The sequence below is a fragment of the Athene noctua genome, chromosome 5, assembly GCF_965140245.1.
Source record: "Athene noctua chromosome 5, bAthNoc1.hap1.1, whole genome shotgun sequence".
NCBI classification, from domain to species: domain Eukaryota; kingdom Metazoa; phylum Chordata; class Aves; order Strigiformes; family Strigidae; genus Athene; species Athene noctua.
Window position 1 is genome coordinate 44,005,617 of NC_134041.1, and position 19,712 is coordinate 44,025,328.

The 19,712-nt window shown below is 44.8% G+C and overlaps 1 protein-coding gene across 1 annotated transcript in view; it reads right to left on the minus strand.

Annotated features, from left to right (window-relative positions):
• Positions 1–1,128: 1,128 nt before the first annotated feature.
• ZSWIM8 (zinc finger SWIM-type containing 8) overlaps positions 1,129–19,712 on the minus strand; it is a 63,733-nt gene continuing 45,149 nt past the window's right edge. Inside the window, exons 11-26 of the mRNA XM_074907248.1 lie at positions 19,259–19,390; positions 18,138–18,317; positions 16,647–16,830; positions 15,978–16,076; positions 14,943–15,067; positions 13,398–13,629; positions 12,464–12,616; positions 11,476–11,698; positions 11,018–11,307; positions 10,031–10,254; positions 9,257–9,739; positions 8,499–8,667; positions 6,015–6,188; positions 4,560–4,679; positions 3,416–3,594; positions 1,129–2,147 (exon numbers count right to left, since the gene is read on the minus strand). Coding sequence (XP_074763349.1) covers positions 1,944–2,147; positions 3,416–3,594; positions 4,560–4,679; positions 6,015–6,188; positions 8,499–8,667; positions 9,257–9,739; positions 10,031–10,254; positions 11,018–11,307; positions 11,476–11,698; positions 12,464–12,616; positions 13,398–13,629; positions 14,943–15,067; positions 15,978–16,076; positions 16,647–16,830; positions 18,138–18,317; positions 19,259–19,390 — 3,171 coding nt within the window. The 3' untranslated portion in view covers positions 1,129–1,943. The remainder of the gene's footprint in view (positions 2,148–3,415; positions 3,595–4,559; positions 4,680–6,014; positions 6,189–8,498; positions 8,668–9,256; positions 9,740–10,030; positions 10,255–11,017; positions 11,308–11,475; positions 11,699–12,463; positions 12,617–13,397; positions 13,630–14,942; positions 15,068–15,977; positions 16,077–16,646; positions 16,831–18,137; positions 18,318–19,258; positions 19,391–19,712) is intronic.

Sequence of the window (19,712 nt, forward strand, 5' to 3'; positions counted from 1 at the left end):
ACTGTATTTTCCCAAACCAAAGATATTGGTGACAGTGCTCTCATGCTCTGTGTGTTTTTTAATTACAGTAGTCTGAGAACAGAGCGCACAGCCAGGAACCCAAACTTTCCAGACATCAGGCTATGCTCTCCAGTCAAATTCAGGAGTTTTGCCCAACAGCCAGCTCATAATCAACATGGAACTTAGTTTAAAAGCCATAAAACTTCACACATTCTTCCGAACATCAGTATTTATAATTAGCATGTAATTAGACAGTTTATGGAAGAATATAAATAGTTACTCTTACACAATCAGAAGTGGAGGAACCTGTCACACAGTCTGGCCTGTACAGTACACAAAGGCAAACTAAAGGAGCCTGTTCATCTGTTTTGCCCTATGCCTATGAGTTAATTTTTTAAGAGTATCACTGAAAGTAACAGGCCTCTACTTCTAGCTTGCAGAAACTAAGTTCCCCATCATCACTGGCTAAAGCCAAGTAAGAAGCAAAATACATTACTACAGAGAAACTGGATTCTTAACATCCATCAATCATCTGACTTCCAGTTTTAAAAGCCCTGAAATTTATGTGCTTGTATGCTTACAAATGGCAGTGGCCTTTACACTTCCTTGGCATAGAAAGAAAAGCTTTCTAAAATTAATTTTCTGCAATGCTATCCCTATTGGATGTCTTGCATAGTCCACCAACCATCTCTCTAAACACATGGGAGCAGACTACTAGCTTTCTTTAACAATTATACCAAGGGTGGGCAGCTACCATTTTGCAGGATACTTTGGAAGTACAAAGCTCTGCATTACCACATGTTAGCACTGGTGTCAAGACCAGAAAAGGGACCTGGTGGCTGGCAGAAGCATAGGCAGGACACTCCAGGCTTACCATGGCTCCCCTGACACCCATCAACATCCCAGCCTGCACGTACCTCAGCCTCTGCAAAGGCATGTCATTCTCAGAGCAGCACCAGGCAAAAAACCTTCGGCTCACAGATTGTGTAAAAGTTCTGGCCACCTGCCTTGTGCTGGACCCCTGTTCCCCAAGGCAGGACAACCAGCTACCAGGGCTCACAGGAGCTGCCACTGACACACAGCTGGCCAGCTCCATCAGACTGTCAACATCATAGCAGAGAGAAGAGAGTCAGTCTAAGAAAACGAATGTTTAATCAGGAAATGAGAAGAGACAAGGGATAAGAAACTCATTACAGGCGAGTAATACCCCAGCCAAAAGAAACATGATTGTACAATTCGGAACAACCAGGATCAAAACATCCTATGAGCCAGCAGTGCCCAGTGTGGGACACTCCTGAGAAAGAGCTCAAGCACTTCTGGCAGTCTCCAGGCAGCTCAGTACAGTCACCAACTCTGACTGCCCAAGCTTCAGTCTCTGCCCTCAGCAGCTGCTGCAGAGAGGCCCTGGCCCTGCTACTCCAGTCTCAGCTTCTCTCAGCAGGAGGTGCTGAAAGGAATGGAGGGAGCACTGGCTGCGCACAGAAGTCCCAGCCTCTCCCGACAGAGGATGGTGTGTGGAGTAAGAGAAGCCCATACAAAAAAAAGGTTTACATATTTATAAATGCCAAAATAAATATTTAAGACAGAATTCCCCACCCCTCTAACACGTGCGTAACCACACTGCAAACTGCTCGCAGGACAGCCTCCAGGGGCTCAGGGAAAAAAGCGGTGACTACACCACAGGGCAGCCAGCTCAACTTCCTTCTCATTTCCTGATGTTTCTGAAGCCTGCAGCCCACTGGGAAGGAGGAAGAAGAGCGAGCAAAGCAGAGCGCCAACACACAACAGTACTGGAGAGGAATGTCATGGTATAAATACATCATATCAGTGGTTTCCAACAAGTTAAAACTAAAGTAAAAAAGACACCAGAAGGAAGGATGGTGTAAATGGAACTACAACTACGCAGAGCAAAGGGTTGTGTGTCCGTGGAGCTCCGCCTGCTGTCACGGTGAGAAGGTGGTCATTTCCAGAGAGACCCTTTGCCACAGCTCCTTTGTCTGCTTGCTGCGCTTCATGTTCTGGATAATATCGTTAAACTGCATCATGCCCATGGGAGTCAGGCAGAAGGCGCTTCTGGCGCTGCGGATGGCATTCACAAAGTCATCATAGTCAGCTGGAGTGAGATGGATCAGCCGGTGATGGATGTACTGGATGGGAACAGGGAAAGAGCTTTAACGTATTTGCTCACCACCCTCACACTCGGAGAAGGACTCAGGAGCTCCCAGGGCAATATGTCACACGATCCTGTTACCCCACGAGAGGCCCCAAGGCTCAGAGGCTCTGACAGAGGAGAGCTAGCTCAAAAGACAGCAGTGCTACATCTTACACTGTAGCACAGCCAAGGAGAGCATCCCCTCAGAACATCAAAATACATCACACAGTATCAGCAGGTATTCTCTCCTTCACGAGCACCAAATTGCACCATGGTACAGCGCAAAAGGGCCAGCCAGCACTGCCCCATCACCCACCAGCATGTAACCCCCACATCATTCATTTGCAGGTTATACATGGGGCCCCAGCATGTTCACTGGACACCTCCTTTGCTAAGGGGTACAGAAGGAATAAGGTTGACACTAAGCTGTTACAAAATATGTCTAGGCTTAGTACTGTCACTTCCATCAGCTTCTCAACTAAGGCCCTAAAAATGCAGGCCCAGCTTTTGAGAAATCTATTTCCCTAATATAGCTCAGAAAAAGAGCTTAAGTGAAGAAGCTGTCATTTCTCCAGAATATCACCTAGGTGATAGGACAGTGAAGCCAAGCTGGAGAGTGTATCTACAGAATCACCCTTCTGGTCATTTACTCGGGAGAAGTAGGTACATGTGGGCTGTCCTGTTCACACTGTTTTAGGGAACAGGTGTCTCTGGTATTCCAGCTGGCTCATTGAAACACACTTATCTCAGGATTTATTGAAACCCAGATATCTCATCAGTACTGGTAGCTGAACAAGCCACTTCCACTATTAGTGCCAGCACTAGCGCACCAGACAGTTGTGCCAGGGCTTCATGACGAGGGGAAGACAGGCTACAAACAAGGAAAGAAACAAAAAAAGATCAGCTAGGAAGGGAGGTGGACAGGGGGCTTAAAAACATAGCAAAGAAAAAGAAGTATAGGTACAGCTAGCATTTGGAGGAAGAAAGAGGACAGGGAACACAGAACCACCTCAGCCTTTGTGGTGAGCACAGGAGGTGAGAGGCCTTGGAAGAAGCAGTATAATAAGGTCCCCTGTATGCAGCCTCCACACAGGCAAGCAATGCCTATTCTAGTCCCTGCTGAGGTATGCATCAGGCAATGGATCAGTTCAGCTACCAGTACCCAAAGCCTCTTCTCCCCTGCACACACACATGGAGGCAGTACCCGCAAGGCAGGTAGTGGCCTGGCAGCTTTGCCAGGCAGGATGACAGGCCACACATTACCTGTATGTAGGCCTGCTGGCACCTCTGCACCAGCTGGTGGAAGGCTGGGGTGCGCAGGTGGTTGTGCACATGGGCAGGGTTGAGCCTCTGTAGAGCTTCCATGATGATCTCCTGGAGCACGAAAGGGCTCAACACCCCCTTGGCTGCACCAACGCAAAACTGATGCACGTAGTTTACACCTGCACAGGAAGGAGAAGTCAGAACAACAGTGGTAAGTTAAGAGACACACCAGAAATCAAGTACTTCCGAGCAAGAACCTGGATTTGGAGCACCTTCTTCTCAGTGTAAGGTATCCTCCAGCACGCTTGGAGAAGATAGTCTAGCAAACTCATGGGGACAAGAGATCATTCTGATATATTCATCAGGTCTGAGTAGAGACCAGGTACCATCTCAGTTGCTGATATTGCCAGTCCACCTGTCTTTAACGGGGATGTGAAAGAAAACTGGCATGGCAAGGTAACTACAGAGGCAAGGATACACTGCACCTCCTCCCACTGCTTCTTGCCTGCCCATCTAGGAACCACCTGCAGCCCCAGCGCTCAGGTCATAGGGAGGCTGGAGAGACAGTCAAGCTTTCCCACTACTACCTACAGTGGAGCTCCCCCAGCAGCATCAGGAGAAGTCAGGCCACTAGACAGGCTGTTTGTAGAGGGTTTTTAAGTTCCTACTGCTGATGAAATAATTTCTTAAAAAAAAAAAAAAAAAAAAAATCTGACAAAAAAGATCCAAGAGCAAAGTAGAAGTAAAAACAAAAACCAAAAACCAAACAGTTGGTGGTTTCAGCACCTATTGTTATACCAAGTCTTCACAGAAGGTGTAAATATACATAAGAAAGAGGAATACCTACAAGATAGTGGAAAGGGAAAAAAGTTGTTATAGAATGGAAGAGATACAAGTTCTGAGCCCTGTCCAACCCCATGCACTTCATCCAGTGCTCAAAATTCAACAGCACGACTACAGAACCCAGAAATGGGACAACTGCCTGGATGAAAGAGCCGCAGGGATCTTCTGAAACATTCTCAGAAATGGGATCAGATATCAGGCTCACCCAATCTTTGAAGTTTCACTCTTTGGAGAGCTTTTTCCCACCATGGTCCAAATCCCAGAAAGTGGATTTCTCTTGAAGTACTGCTCTGAGCCTTACCTAACTTCGCAGCTAACCCAAGGAGCCATTTTACATCCTCTGTGTAAGGTGGGCTGCGGGAGAAGTTGTTGGGATGGTCGTTGTGAGCTCTTCGGCCAAGCATCTCCAGAGCCAGCATCCCTGTGAGAAAGGGGCAGCCAGAGTCAAGCAGCACTTCTGCCCAGTAAGGCTTAGTCTAGCACTTCACTCACTGCAATACAACCTGATTAGCCTGTCCTTCATCAGCAGAAAATTTCCTGGCTACAAAGAGTCCAGGGAGAAACAGAAGCCCCACCTCGGAGCCTGTCAGCACAGGAAGTATCTGCAAGAACATCTGGATCTGCTGCTCCAGGCTGGAAAATATGCACAGCCATCACACCTCACTAGAGCTACAAAGAGACACTCCACTACATGTGAGCATCTACATGCAAATAGACCCAAAGGCTGCACTACAGAAGGTGTCCTGAAAGCAATGCATTTGCTGCAAATTTTGCAGAGAAGCTACCCAAATCAACTTACTCAGCTGCAAAGACAACAGGCCAACAGGGAGCCTGTCTGTGTTGTCAATCTGCATATATTTTACTTATTCCGTTACAGTTATTCACGCAAATCTTCCCATTAAAAAAGTTTTAAAATACCAACAGGCCCTATATCTTGATCTTCCAACCCCCTTCCCCACCCCTGCTTCCGTTATTCAGGCTACTGAACGCTCTTCATGGCTCACCGCTTACCACTGCAATGTTTCCAATGACATTTGCAGCCCTTTCTTCTCTAGCTTTCAGCAAAAAAACCTCAAGCAACCTCTATAGCCTTCCTTCTATTTTCTTGCTGTTTCTCTTTGTTTGTTGCCCTGTGCTGGCTTTGCTTACCTTAGAAGCTCCCTCCTCAGGTATCCACTGGGTTGGACCACAACTATGTACTAGTAGCTTACTACAATCTAAGCTCAGTCAGAAACCCCAAGACTGATACCCTTGTACCAATGGCAGTTCAGGCAGAGAGTCTAGAAGTTCTCTTGAAGTCAACCTTCAACAACCTGGCTGGAAAGGCACGGGACACATCACTCCATGCCTCTGAAGACTCATCTGGTATCATTAAGATAGAAGTGTGCCTTCACCATCCATGAGCAGGAGATGAACTCCATTTTTTCACATAGTCACAACCTGCACAACCACATCCTTAGAGCCCTATCCAGACTCCTTTATGTACACCTGTTGAAAGGCAAGACTCTTCCCAGCTCTAACCCACTTAGCTTTCTTTTCTACTCCAATGGCTCTCAAGAGTAACTGTTCAATCTTCTGCTGCTTTGTCTCCATTTTTAGCCTCCACATATGATCATGAAGTGGCTTTCCCCATGTAGCTAAGATGTCATCACCCCCAACAGGTGCAGTAGCAAGTTGCCAAATAACAGTGAAAACCTGCAGCCCTGCCCTGAATCCCTCTCAAGGGGGCCATAGAAACCCACTCAGCCATCCTTACCAACTCGGTATGCGGAGTGGAGGTAGTGCAGACCCTGAGGGCTCACAGGCTGACTGTGCTGCTCATCCTCGGCAGGAAAACCCCCTGTAACAAGGGAGTTGGGCTGTGAGGACAGAGTTGTCAAGGAAGCCCCCTGAATCGCTGGGAACGTTGATCCTGCATGGACACTTCCTACTGAAGAGAGCAAAACAGCAGCATTAGGACCCACCACCAGCCTAAAAGAAGGTTTACTTGGGCCATCATCTCCCTCACCTGACTGCTCCCTGCCAATGTAGTGGTCTATTCCCCTAAACAGAACATAACTGCAACCAAAACCCACAGGCTTACAACTGAAATACAGTGGGCTAGGAATATCTCTGTTTTGCTTGCAAGCAGAGCCTGGAGTCAGTTACATGCTTGTCCATCTCTTTTGGAGTATTCCACGAACATACACATCATTCATGTTTGACTCACAAATACATGTGTTGACTCAAAGGTACTATTAACTGACATTTCTGGTCCCAATTTCTTGCCTAAGGAAAAAGCATGTGCACGTCTACACCTGATGAGAAACTGCTGAGGAAATTCATTGAGCAGGACCAGTATCAAGTCACTCAAAGATCAAGTCCAACATTGTGAGGTTCCTCCACTTCTGCTGTAAGACAGCTATAAGTCCATCCAGCTTCTGTGAGAGAAGCATGTTCCTGGAGGCTAGCCTCCAATTCATCCTCGGGAAGAACCGCCATCGTACACACTGGCAGCATGTACCATGAGTGAAAACAGCAAAGAAATTTGAGAAGCTCTGCCACCTTCAGACACTAGTATGGACAAAATCAAGGAAAAGATCACAGAAAAATCCATTACACTGTACCACCTAAACTTGTACATACAGCAGTTAACACTGAGCCAGTAAGCTGTACTCTGACAAGGGACTCAAGTTTATCTAACTTTCCCTCTCAAGAAAGGTACAGAGAGGAAAAAGCAAGGTTTGCCTGAGAATTCCAGAGCAGTGATGTCACTAGGTGTGTGCACACCGTTACCCTTATTTCACAGCTTCTCTGTGGTGCTACTACACCAGCTTGGGCAATGCTCCAAGTTCCGATTTCCCCTACCACCTCCAGCATGTTTTTTAAAATGTTTACTAATGAACAGCTGAATACCTGAGAACAATGTGCCTCCAAGGAAAGATCTGTCTAATATCTTCAACCAAGCAGACACACAGTGCCAAGCAACCCACAAAGTGGGGCAAAATCCATACTGCATTTGAAGTTTGGCCAAGGAGAATAACCCGTAAGAATGAGCTGGATTGTTGCCAGAGCTCAAGCATCATCACATGACCACGTACTCCAGAAACAGCAAAACAGTATTTTAAGGACTGAAAAACAGAAGCTTATGCAAGCCATAAACAACGGCAGCTGAAAAGGGTGGCGTTGTTTTTTCCCTTCATTATTTTAAGTGCTCTAGGATGAGTTAGTAGTTCTGGAAGATTCATAACTCTTTGGAGGAGTACAGAAATGGTTTCTCACCACTAAGAGTCACAGCATCAGTCCAGGAATAAGGCTGTCAGCAAATGACGTTCTTCAGATCTTGAGGCCTTAGGACTATTCTAATGGCATTTGTGGTGGCTTTTTAGCATCAAAATGCAAAATACAAATAACTGAAAAGATTCTCCTGATAATCTGGATACAAAGGAGGCCAACACATCTCAAGTGTTTTCCCATGTACCAGTCTTCCAGCACCTGGTGAGTTGCAAAGCACTGACAAGCAAACATTCAAATAGGCATTACCACCTCCCCAGTGAGGGTATAACAGAGCCTGTGTCAGTCATGCCTGACTGGTGTAAAACCCCATAGCAATGAGAGCACATCCACAATTCAGTCAACATCTGCTGTTCCAGTGCTGCACACTACTTGATGGGTCTTCACCACCACTCTAGTCCCAACACAACATGTGAGCAAACGTTCAGATTGCCATTGGCATGATCCTGCCAAAACACCTGTCCTCTCTACAGAAGTTCCACATTTTGGGTACTGGCTGCCTCTAATCCTTTCAGGCAGGAAAGACATCTATTAGTGCTACTGTAGTAGAAGTCTGCCTACTTCCTGCACTCTATTCATCTGACCCAAAGGAACCACAAGAACCTGCCCAAGATCACCTATGCTCACCTTGCCCTAAGGAGAGAGAGAATAAAGCTCTAATAAGTTAGAAGTCAGAAAGACCAGAAGGGCTCCAAACACACTTTAGTCTGAGAGGCCAAAATAACCTCATACTAGAAATTTAGCTAAACAGAAATTAAAACTCCACTAGCTGAATCAGGCCTCATTATGAACCCCAGTACCCACAAGCATGTGCATCTTTAGGCTGGGGTAGATCTGGTCAGAACTTTTCAGCGCAAGAACCCCAGTTCCACCTGTGGCTAGTGAGGAGCAGGACTTGACTGGGGTATGGCTAGGAGGCACAGTAAACAACTCTATGCTATGCAGAGCCCAGGGCTGTAACACTTACTCGCTACGTTGGAAGACAGTGACAGTCCTGTCTCACTGTGATAGGGATGCACCGCAATCTGCGTCATGGATGGGACCGGCACGCCAGGGAATGACACTGCTGTAGCTGCCAATGATGGTGTAGTTACTGAATAAGGGTACTGTGCTCCTATGAATGCTGGATGGACACCCTAAAATAGAAAATAAGTAAGTCTGACTATTGAGAAGTAGTCCAAAATATGATGTCCGCACACAAATCCTGAAGCGTGAGAAGTCCAGTCTGACAGTGAGGAGAAGGCACAGGAAGAATCAGCACAGAAACTCCATTGCACCACATGATCACTACATCTTCTTGCTCCTCCTCCTTTTAAATCTAATCAGTTTGCAGAAAACCACTCCAAGAACTCTCAAAAATATGCAGAGGTTAAAATAACCTTTGGTTTTCCCTCTGTAGTCTCTATTTAGTCTGCAAGCTCTCAAGAAGACAAGTTTTCTGTACAGTGCCTTCTGAGAAACTATAGAACAATAAAAACAAAAAACTACCGATGTATTATATTTTATATTCTTTTGAGACTTTACACATACCTACAGAAAACTCCTTAAAATGCAAAAGCTGAGCTGGGGAGCCAAAGCAACTATCACAAATCAACAAGTGAGAGCAGAAGCTAGATCTCAAGCCACAGCAGGTCTGAGCCCCATGCTCTCCCCAGTCAGACATACTACCTCTGGAAGTAGCCACACAAAGTCACCATAAATGAAGGCGGCACAGGCAAAACTCACCTGGGGGTATGCTGAGCCAGGGACTGGGAAGACAGCTGGACGCGGCATGTGCTGGATAGTGTGTCCAATATACTGGGGATTACAGGGGATGTGAGTCTGAAGGGTGGTGTAAGGGTGGAGGCCCTGCGTGTGTGTATGTGCCATTGCTGGCCCTGCCATCGTGTGCTGCTGGTACATGGTCGACCCCACAGAGATCACCGGCATGACTGTTGCTGCCGCAGTTACCGCAGCTGCCACTGTTACAGTGGTGGGCTCAGAGGTCACCCGGTTGTCTGACAACCCCCGCGCTGCTTCAGTGGCAGCCCGTGCACCACTGGCACTGCAGCCGGTGGCACCTTCTCTCTGGGCTGGGGTCCCACCAACAGTCTGTTCATAAAGCCAGTACCACTGGTGAGCTACTTCAAAGAGGACTTCTGGGTACACGCCACCTCCTTTGGCTGCCTCCTCTACTGCCATACAGGCCTTTTCCAGCATCAGATTGTCCTGGGGGCAGTGAAAGAAAAGTAGAAGTGAAGAATGCAAAACCAGAACACAAGGCGGCAAAACTGCATCAGGAAAAAAGTAACAAGGCATTTAAAATGACTGATGCTACGGGGAACAGACAGATCATAACTATGCTGCAGAATAACCACAGCTATACATTAAAGATAAGAGAAATCCACAGAACTAAGATTAAGGCTGTTCAGTAGCATAGAAGAGCTAACCCTACAAGTAACAGCACATCCTTGATGCTGGAAATCAGCTTGTGCTAGTCAGCCCCTATATCATGCTCACCTGTTCCTTACACTGCACCAGAGCCCTCTGGATCTCATTTGGGTTCAGGGCATGGGCATGGGGCAGGCAGCTGAGTGCCAGTTCAGCAGCTGCCCGCACCATGTTGGAGTCTCTGGCCCGTGAAGCTCTGTCTGCCAATGATGCCACCTCTGGGGGAGTCAGATGTCCATCCCAACACTCCACCAAGATGTTCAAGGCTGCGCTACCAATCTCCATGGCCTGCCCTAAGAGGAAGAGAGAAGACTTTCACACCAGTGTATGCCCAGTGCAGTTCCAGTCAGCCTTCCCTGAACAGGAGGTGCACACCTCACTGCCTTCAAGAGTCGCGGACAGAGCCCAGTTGCTCACCTTAGGCTTCAAGTCAAACTTAGGCTCTTCCTCCCAAAACACAGGGCAGGCAAGAGCCCTCAAAAAGCAAGCAGTGAGTGAGGGTACCCTTATTAAAATTAAGCTAAAGACCGATTTGAGGCAGTGAGAGGAATTTACTATAGATGATTTTTAGTACACACAAACCACAGCCTAGATTGTCACTATTTCCATCACATCAGGAAAACATGAATTTTCAAGGGTGTGTTTTTCAGGCTATAGAAGCCACACGGATAGAAAGGAGGTAGTAGGTCTGGGTGCAAACAGAAGGAAGAAAGTGAAATGCTGAACACACCAGAGCATGTTCAAACTTGGCAAATGCGTCTCTTCAGCAGACCCCAAAGGAGAAGTTAAGACCAGTCTCTGTGTGAGAAGCGGTCTATGGCTCTGAAGACTGAAGCACGTTGCAGTACAAACAAGAAGAAACAGGTTGCAAAAGCTTTGCAAGCCAAAACAAGCACCACTGTGTAAAATCACTGGTGCTCAGCTTGTACTGTCAGCTGTGCCAGCAGCTTACATGGCTACCACAGCACACCAGTATCACCATTTTAGGGCATAAGCTCGCCTCCCTCCCCTTCTTCCTGCTCAAAAGCAAGCTTCCCAATAAAGTTTTGCTGTAACCTGTGATCCAAGAGACATGGGAAGAGTAAGTTCGAGAGAGCCAGTTGGGAGACACGAAGTTGTGCAGCCCTAGTGCATACAGCCCAATCTCGAAGGCGCAGAGGTGAAGGTTGCGGTGTGGTCCCTGGTGCCCACCACTGGAGGAAGGGTGGGTGAAGATGGAGGTACTGCTGTTTCCACCTGCTTTGATAAGAACTGTCTTGGCCAATTCAAAGTAGAAGTGAGCAGCTGCCTCCGAGGGCTGGTTTGGGACATGAGGAGCATGGCTCTCCAGCCGTCTCCCTTTATACCTAGAAGAAAAAAATAGAGGAATCTTTCAGACAGCAACAAGTACCACATGTTCACTAGCTGGAGTCTTTAGGGTCCAGAAGAAACAAAGCAAACTTCCTGATGTATATGTGTAAGTTCCCTGACATCAGGCCTAGAGGTTGCCTCCGTGAATTGCTATTATTCATTACCTGCCAACTTCCACAGTCTTTGCACGGGCTCCCCCACTGGCTCTCCTACTGCCACTGGAAGAGGAAGATCCCAGTGAATCACTTGAAGAACTGCTGATACTGTCACTGTCTTGTCCTCTGCCCCAGGATGTTGTTGCCCATCCCCCACGTAGCGGACGCCGACTGAGCGTTGGAGAACTGTCAGAGGTGGTTTCAGGAGCGCTGCTGTCAATACTAGCCATGCCTACAACACCAAAACCAACACAGTAACGTCACCAGGGTTGGTAAATGTAATGTGTGTAGCTAAACTCCTACCCCCACCACCTACAGTCCCAACTAAGATCAGTCATGACAGTGACAGTCAGCCTTACAGCTGCCAGGCATTCAACTTTGCAAATTAAGAGAGATTAAATTAGTCAGTTTGGTCACAAATGTGTCATTTTGCAGTTCTCAGATTAAAAAGCAGAAGAACCCCAGAACAATGTATCGTTATTTCCCCCTTCACACCATCCCAGTCTCTCAATGCATCTGCCAAGCTTTGTGGCAGAGTATAATAAGAAGCAAATACACACACAAAGTCAAGTTCCACAAATCGTATGAGTATGAAGAAAATCCTTCTGGTATATGCTGCACAATTTACACAAAGGTTCTTCACATCCTCAGCTTCTAACTTACATACTTCCCAAGGGAAGTGTCAAGAGGCAGCAGCTCCTCTGAATTTGTTTCTGGATCCAGGAGCAGAGTCCAACAATCATTCAGCTCCAGATATTCAATCCATCACCCAGAACGTATCTGGTGTGAGAAAGGTATAGTAACTTGCCATACAGAAGGGGGCAGGAACTCTGTGGAGCAAAACCTATTTCTCCATGCCAAACACCCCAGAGACAATCAACTGCTTCTGTAGTACAGGAAAGGCTGACAAGTGGAATGGAAGAGCAAGGGAATTGCCGAAACTCCAACAGGCTGCCTAACACAGCACTAGACGCTGTATGAACTAGTCAGTTCCTACCTGTGTGTTTCTTCTTCTGCCTGACAGGTGAACCCCAACATCTCCCATTGTATCCACCTCGGTTTCCAAGGGCCAGACGGCTGGGCACCTTTCCTTCTTGTTTCAAGACAGTGGCTTCCGCAGCTGGCTCACAGGGGGACCTCTGAGAGCTCTCTGCATAAACAGGACAGTGATAAGGTAAACATTATGATTTGTTTCTGTATCTCTAAAACCAGATGTGGCCATCTAAAAGATATAAACATCAGAAGATGCAGGAATTTTATAAAATGAGTGGTATTTATGAGCAGGATTATCTCAGTTTTCTTTCAGTATTAAGCGTATCACCCTATACCAGGCCAAGAACACTTAATCTTAACAACTCAAGATTTGGAAAATTTACTGCAACTACAGAAATATTTTAGAATAAAAATGTTCTGGCAACTCTAACGTTATTGCAGTCATCCTCAGATAGTACTGATCTCTTTGGGAAGAGTTAAGAGAGCATCCTCTTTCCACCAAAGGCTGCCGTATGTGATATTTGCCACCAGAGTGGAGGCACAGCTTGAAGAAAACCACATTTATCTCGAATGCCTTTCAGCATTCTTGGTTATTTATCTAGCACGAATGTACCTGACTCTGTGTGTAGCTTTTTGAAATCCTGCACCTCTGCGATAGAAACCTAAAAGATGGAACCACGATAGTTTTACATTAACTGGTTAGACAGCTGGCTCAAGACAGGAAAACCTGAAAACTAGTTTGAACTTCTATGCAACAAGAATGTGTACAGAAATGGATACAGCCAAACAGATAGTGGGGGAATGACATTCTAGTAACCACCAAGTAGCCAGATGGTAATATAATCACTCTACTTCCCAAAACACACAAATATGTACAGTTCCAGTTCTGCACAGATAACAGAAGGGTTCCACCATAGCCCTTACAGACTACCTCTTACCCTGTGCACTCTTCTCCACGAAGTTCTCAGGACTGCTCTGGACTGCAGTGTTTACAGCAGCTTGCTGAGTGACAGAAGTCCCTGGAAGCTGCTGGATAGCTGCAGTGGACTGAGCAGCATGTTTGGAAGGAGATTTTTGATTTGCTACTGTAGGCTTGCTAGATGAGTAGAAGGAACTCAGAGTCTGTGGTTTGTGAGTTTGACTCTCTCTGTCCAGGAGTTTGTCTAAAATCTTTAACAGCAAGGAAAAGGGAGGGAAAAAACAAACAAACAAACAAACAAACAAAAAAAAACAACAAAAAAAAAAGAGGTTGGCGGAAGGGTAAAAGAACAGGCATTACACTAAGACATAGCAGAAAAGTACTAAATCAGCTTCCTGGTGGACAACAAATTCCATTTGTTGGAGAGAAAAAAAGAAAATGCTTATTCTCTAGAAAGCTATAGGCATTATCTTCCTGCACTGAAGATCAGCAATGCACAGCTTAGAGCCATGCAGTCTGTATTACTGAGGAAAAAAAGATTCATTCATACTCAGTAATATCTTCATTTTCACTTCAAATAGCCACTGACTTTACTTGACAAGCACCCAGCACTCACAATAAAGTAATTCTGGAACATCAAGGACAGAATGAAGGATTCTATATTTAGTTCTGCCAGTCATTAGATGTTGTTTAAGTCATCAAAATTCTGCACTCACCATTCAAAAAATCCTGTCATACTCTTACTAAGAAACTGGCAAAGCCACTAGAGAAACTGTATTCTACCAGCCTACAATAACATTTTCTTGTCCTTATTTAGTATGTGATTGGGTAACAATCCATGACCACATTTTATGTGTCTGTCCATTTCTACTGTTCATTCTCTACACAAAAGTCACACCATGTGTGATTTGCAGATGACTGATATCGCAGTGTCCCTGTTATTCCCTAGAGAAGAGTATAGCAGAAGTGCTTCTCCTTTAGGAGACAGAAAGACACTAATAATATTCTTGCTGGGTAGGAGGGTTTCTGAATATAAAAAAATTAATAAAAACCTTCCCGAAGCTTCAGCAGTTTTTGATATTTTCTTCCTCCTTTGGGGTGTGTGGCAGTTTTACTATCTTGCATGGGAAATTAAGGCACAGGTGGACTGAACTAGTATAGCAAAGAGGTGAGAGGTTAAGTAACAAAGACTTTGCTAGGTATACTGTTCTGCAAGCCAACATCCCTACAGCAAAACAGAATCAATCCCCAGACCACACACACAGTGCACACTGAAAACCCCCAAGACAAAGGACTTGAAGGTAAGCAAAAGCATTAAAAGCAGTGAGAAAGCATCTTCAGACTGGACCTTAAGAAACCTATAGGAAGAGTGCCTCTTCCAGGGCAATGCACACTGCACAATCAGATTTTGCATCAGTGGAAGAGTATAAATACCACAACATAGCTTGTAAATCATCAGTACATGACACAGCAACTTATGCTCACTGGCAATACTATCAAATACATCAAAACCCAAACATGGTTTGCACTGCGTCTCCCTCTCCACTTTTAAAGGAAAACTCACCTTCTTCAGCTTAGACTGATCATCCTTGTAAGTAATCATCAGGGCTAGCGCCAGATCCCCCTTCTCCCTTCGGGTGCCTTCACACAACAGAGGATGTTCTGCTTCACTGACAGTTGTTTTCATACCTGCAGGCCAGAAAAGAGGGGATGAAGAGACAAGTGAGCCCATGGGATTATGCCACATCCTTAGAAGTATCTATACCTCATTTTATTCACTCCACTGTCACAGGCAAAAGAAGACTTCCCACCCCCGCCAATTTTTCTGTTAACTTCAGAAATAGGTCATGAATAAACAGAACCTACTGTCTGTCCCCAGAATACTAAGCTCACTACAACTGTCAGAATAACTAGATCCTAAGACACTATAGGAAGAGAATCCAGGCAAGCCCACAACTCCATACTGAAACAAACTTTTCCAGTTTCTGCAGGTGCTACAAACCAGCATTCCCACCTCATAAAGAACTCATCTTCCTCTTTTCAGAGATGAGGCAACAGAGAACTGGTCTTGTTTAAACCATTCTATTCCTTTTTGTATGCTGCTTTAAAAGAGGCATACAATATTGTCAACATAATATATATAATCACTGCTTTGTTGCTGAAGCCGATAAATGAGGCAAGATTACGCTTAGATCTTGAATTATATAATAATGCTTGAGAGTACTAGAGTACTTCTGCTAGTCTTTCACTATCATTGTCTAACCTCTTCTGAAATGATTGCCTTTTGTTCTCTGGAACTGTCCATCTCCATTAAAGTCCAGGCAATACATCTTCCACAACAAGAGCAAGAAACAAGCTAAAATTCATGTTATTACTTTAGCATTCAGCTCCCGTCCCGTATCCCCCTTCTATTTTTCACAGCTTTGCAAAGGCACCTCAACCCTGGCATGTAGAATCCTTTTGCATCTGATTCTGACAAACCATGCAAATACTTTCATTTCTGCATCAAACTGGAATGAACTACTAACTCCCACTATCCAAAATGAAGCAGGATGCAGAACACGGATGAATAAAGACTTTTCTTGGAAAAGACTCTTACCAAGAGCAGCAACAGCTGCCTCAAAACCAAGCTCTTCGTCGCCAGGCATTTCATTATTCCAATTACGGCTTGGGGGTCTAGAGCCTGTAGGAGAAACCACTGAAAGACAGCAATAGAATTAGTGCTCAGCTTTCAAAACTAGGACCTCAATGCAAAAGCCATTTCTGAGATCTTTCTGAATTTACAGAGCTTCCTGTGGTCCTATTTGTAGCCTTGTACCAGTTTCAAGACCACAGCACTCTCTTGGTTTTCTTTTTCCCCTTTCTCTCTCTAAACTCAGAAGGCTCCAAACCAGGCAGGTACATTGTCAAGTCAGACTTCTAATTCCAGGTTCCTGTGTTCTTTTTCAAATACTACATTTGTATTAGCTTACTCTGAATATAACCAGCATAAGAGTAGAAAAGTCAGTCATTTATAATTATTTTACAAATACTGAGTGTTGAAATGTGGTAAGTTTCCAGTTGTTTTCAAATGTAAGCAGAAGGAGAGATAGTTCCACTGGGGTACAAAGTACCTCTAAAGCAACATGGAAGGAAGCGCAAGCAGCAGTGTGTGAAGAATCAAGATTAGGTTGTTCTTATACAGAAGACAGTTTCTCTTTGAAAACCCCTCAAGACCTGGCATCTCAGAACATGCTCTTCACACACTCAAACCAAATGCAGACAGTACCTGGAGTGCACAGGACATCAAATATAAAGCTAGCCAACATCAGAGGCAGGACAGGACGGTAATCACACAGTGTCCCTTCTCTCAGTTCTTCAGCTCTTCCTCGAATAGTGTTCATCTCATTAGTGCCCAAGGGAATCTTCTTCAAGAGGGCTACAATCTCAGATTCCTGATATGCCAGCTTCACCTGGTAGTATCCACAAGGAAACAAGAAGCTGCCATCAGCACAGGCCCTGTGGGCAGTGGACCATTTCTCCCTATACATAAAGTACAGCAACAGGTTTCATTGGATCATTAAATAATAGTAACTCTTACCACCCTAGCCACCTTTACCATCCTCTCCACACTGAACACAGGTTTTCAAATCTAATACAAGTCTCGTCTCATTTATACAATTTTTTTAAACTCAAATTATCACTCGAACTGCATACAGAAAAACATACATCAGCTTTCATAAGAACATCAGAAGTGTTTGACTGGGCAAGTCAGTGGAAAAGGTGATTTCTCTTAATTGTAGGAAAAAGGATGCTATGTTAAGTAATATACTCATTCAAGACAAAGAGAGACTGACTAGCAGAAGAATGGGCACCGGGCAGCAGCACACATGTCAACGGGTTGAAGACTGTTAGATTTCACTACTGTGTGCTATTCCTGCATTCTGTCCATTCTTAACATGGGAAAGTTGATTGTTTTCTTTTTAGGTAGCAAGTGACTGCCAATCTTACAGTCTACTACTAATCAGACAGTAAGAAGTACCAATAATTAGTGTAACAAGTGTAGCTGGTGCATACCTAGCAACAATACAGACCTCCAGGGACTACACAACCCTGTAGTGAAAAGCAACGCCGCTGCAAATCACACAGACAAGGTCTTAATTGGACACTTCTTTTTTTAAACAGGAAGCCTAATAGTAATCAACCTGTGTCCAAAATAATATGCCTCCACAGTGCATATGTTCACTTGCCAATGAATGAGGTATCAGCAAGAGCAACAGTTTTCAAACATGTAACAATTGCACCAATTCACCCCAAGGAATGAGTTTCAAAGCATTTCACCAATGCAAATATGGACAATTCCATTTACAAATGGCTTTATTTTCCTCAGATTACCCAAGTAAATGGGAAACATATTTAAGATAAGGAGTAACCTGTTCTAATTGAAATAATATACTCATAAAAAGATTTTGTACTCATTTAAATATTTTCAAGCCTGTAGCTTCATGTGAAATCCAAGGCATATTGGCACATGAGGTCTGAGTTTCCTATTAATGAAGGTAACTCCAGATGAAGTGATATTTCTAATCATTTTTCTGGCAGATCAATGTGTGCTAACAGGATGTCCACACAGTCCATTTAGTCCCACTGCAATCAATTTTAAGGAAACATATAAAAGCATAACCAAACTTCAGGAGTTGAAACAGAAACCACATGAGCAAAAAGCATCCAAGCAGAACAATGTGGCTTACGGACACTGGCTTTTTGAGGTGTTTCATACCTCCAGAGCCTTTGTGGAGGCAGGTGGTCTCTGCAGCTCCAGAGCAAACATTCCTATTCGAAAGGCCAGGTTGTGGTACTCCAGCCGCTCACTCAACACAGTCAGCAAGAAAGCCGCTTTAGACAAGGTGTTGGTTGCCATCCATGTCTGCTTGCTGGTTGATACCTTGTTCTTTTTGCCCTGTTTGAGGAGGAATTTGTCACAGGACACTTTCCTAAACATCCTAAATGATTCTATGCTTCTCCTACCCTTTGCAAATAATTAGTACACAGGAGGAAGAACAAAACATGTTTAAGTTTTATTCCCTGTGCTGAGGAATAACAAACGCCAGCGGTTACTGATGAACATCATTACTTCCCCTATCTCACCCCAGCACAACACAGTGGAAGAGCTGGCCCATTGATAAGACATATGTCCACTATTGGACTGATGCTGTGCAGGCAGATGTTGCATGCCTGTTCCTTCCAGGGGAACCTTTTCATACAACAAACACTGCTTAGTACCACTACAAGTAATTTTCCATGTTTATGCTTATTTATTTCTTCTTCAACGTTTTATACTGAAACAACAAAACTTCTAACATCTCCAGTGGTGCACATTATGAAATAGGAGACTAAGGTTTTGGAAAGAATCACAAGAAACAGTGTCACCTGCACAGAGCTGCACAAAAATCAAGACTTCTTATGGCTGCTGCATAATCTTATAGCACACAGTAGCAGGTACCTCTTAAACAAAACATCCTTTGAAGCTGATGTTAAAGAGGGTGTTCTGTTCAAATGACTTAAAATAGAGTCTTAAAGGACCTGCAGCTTTTAACAGACAAACGAAGCTTCTCTCTGAAGCATAAGGAAAAGTGAAGAAGCTTTTAACTAAACTCAAGTTTCTGAAGATTTAAGTCCTGCTGAATAGCCTCTTATTTTCTTTCTCCCTTTTATGCACCCCCAGACACACAGTGATCAAGCACATTAACGACATCCAGAGAAGTTCAACCCAGAGGAAGCGTAAGTGAAGGGCCCTAAACCACAGCAAGTGAGAAATGCTTGAGAATGTCATTACATCCATCCCATATAATCTTTCTAACTTACCCTCTACCCACAAAACTAGACAAGCTCTCTCTCTACCTTAGTTGGTGGCTGCTCAACTTTGAGATCTGGAGGGTTGGCCAGTAGGTCCCTGGCAAGCTCTACGGTTAAGCGGCATGCTTCATTACTGTATCCATGTGCATACAGGGCCTCTGCACAAGCAAACAGGATCTGCAAGAAAGAACAGATGGTCGTATTTAAACCACACTCCCCAGGCTGGAGATAGCCTGCTCAAACCACTTGTCACAAACACTCTCCAAACACAATTCACAATTAACTTCAGCAGCAGGTGTTCTCAGAGTCCTCCTTGCCAGGACATTCACCACCATCCCTTTAAACACTGCCTTAAAAAGCCTGTTCTTCCACGATTAAGTTCCATTCTCCCTCCAAGTGCTATAAGAGATCAGAGAATAACTCAAAAAAACCCTAAAACCCAAACTGACTATAACTATTCCCATGCATCTGCATTTCAGCTGCTTGCTCATACAGGTGA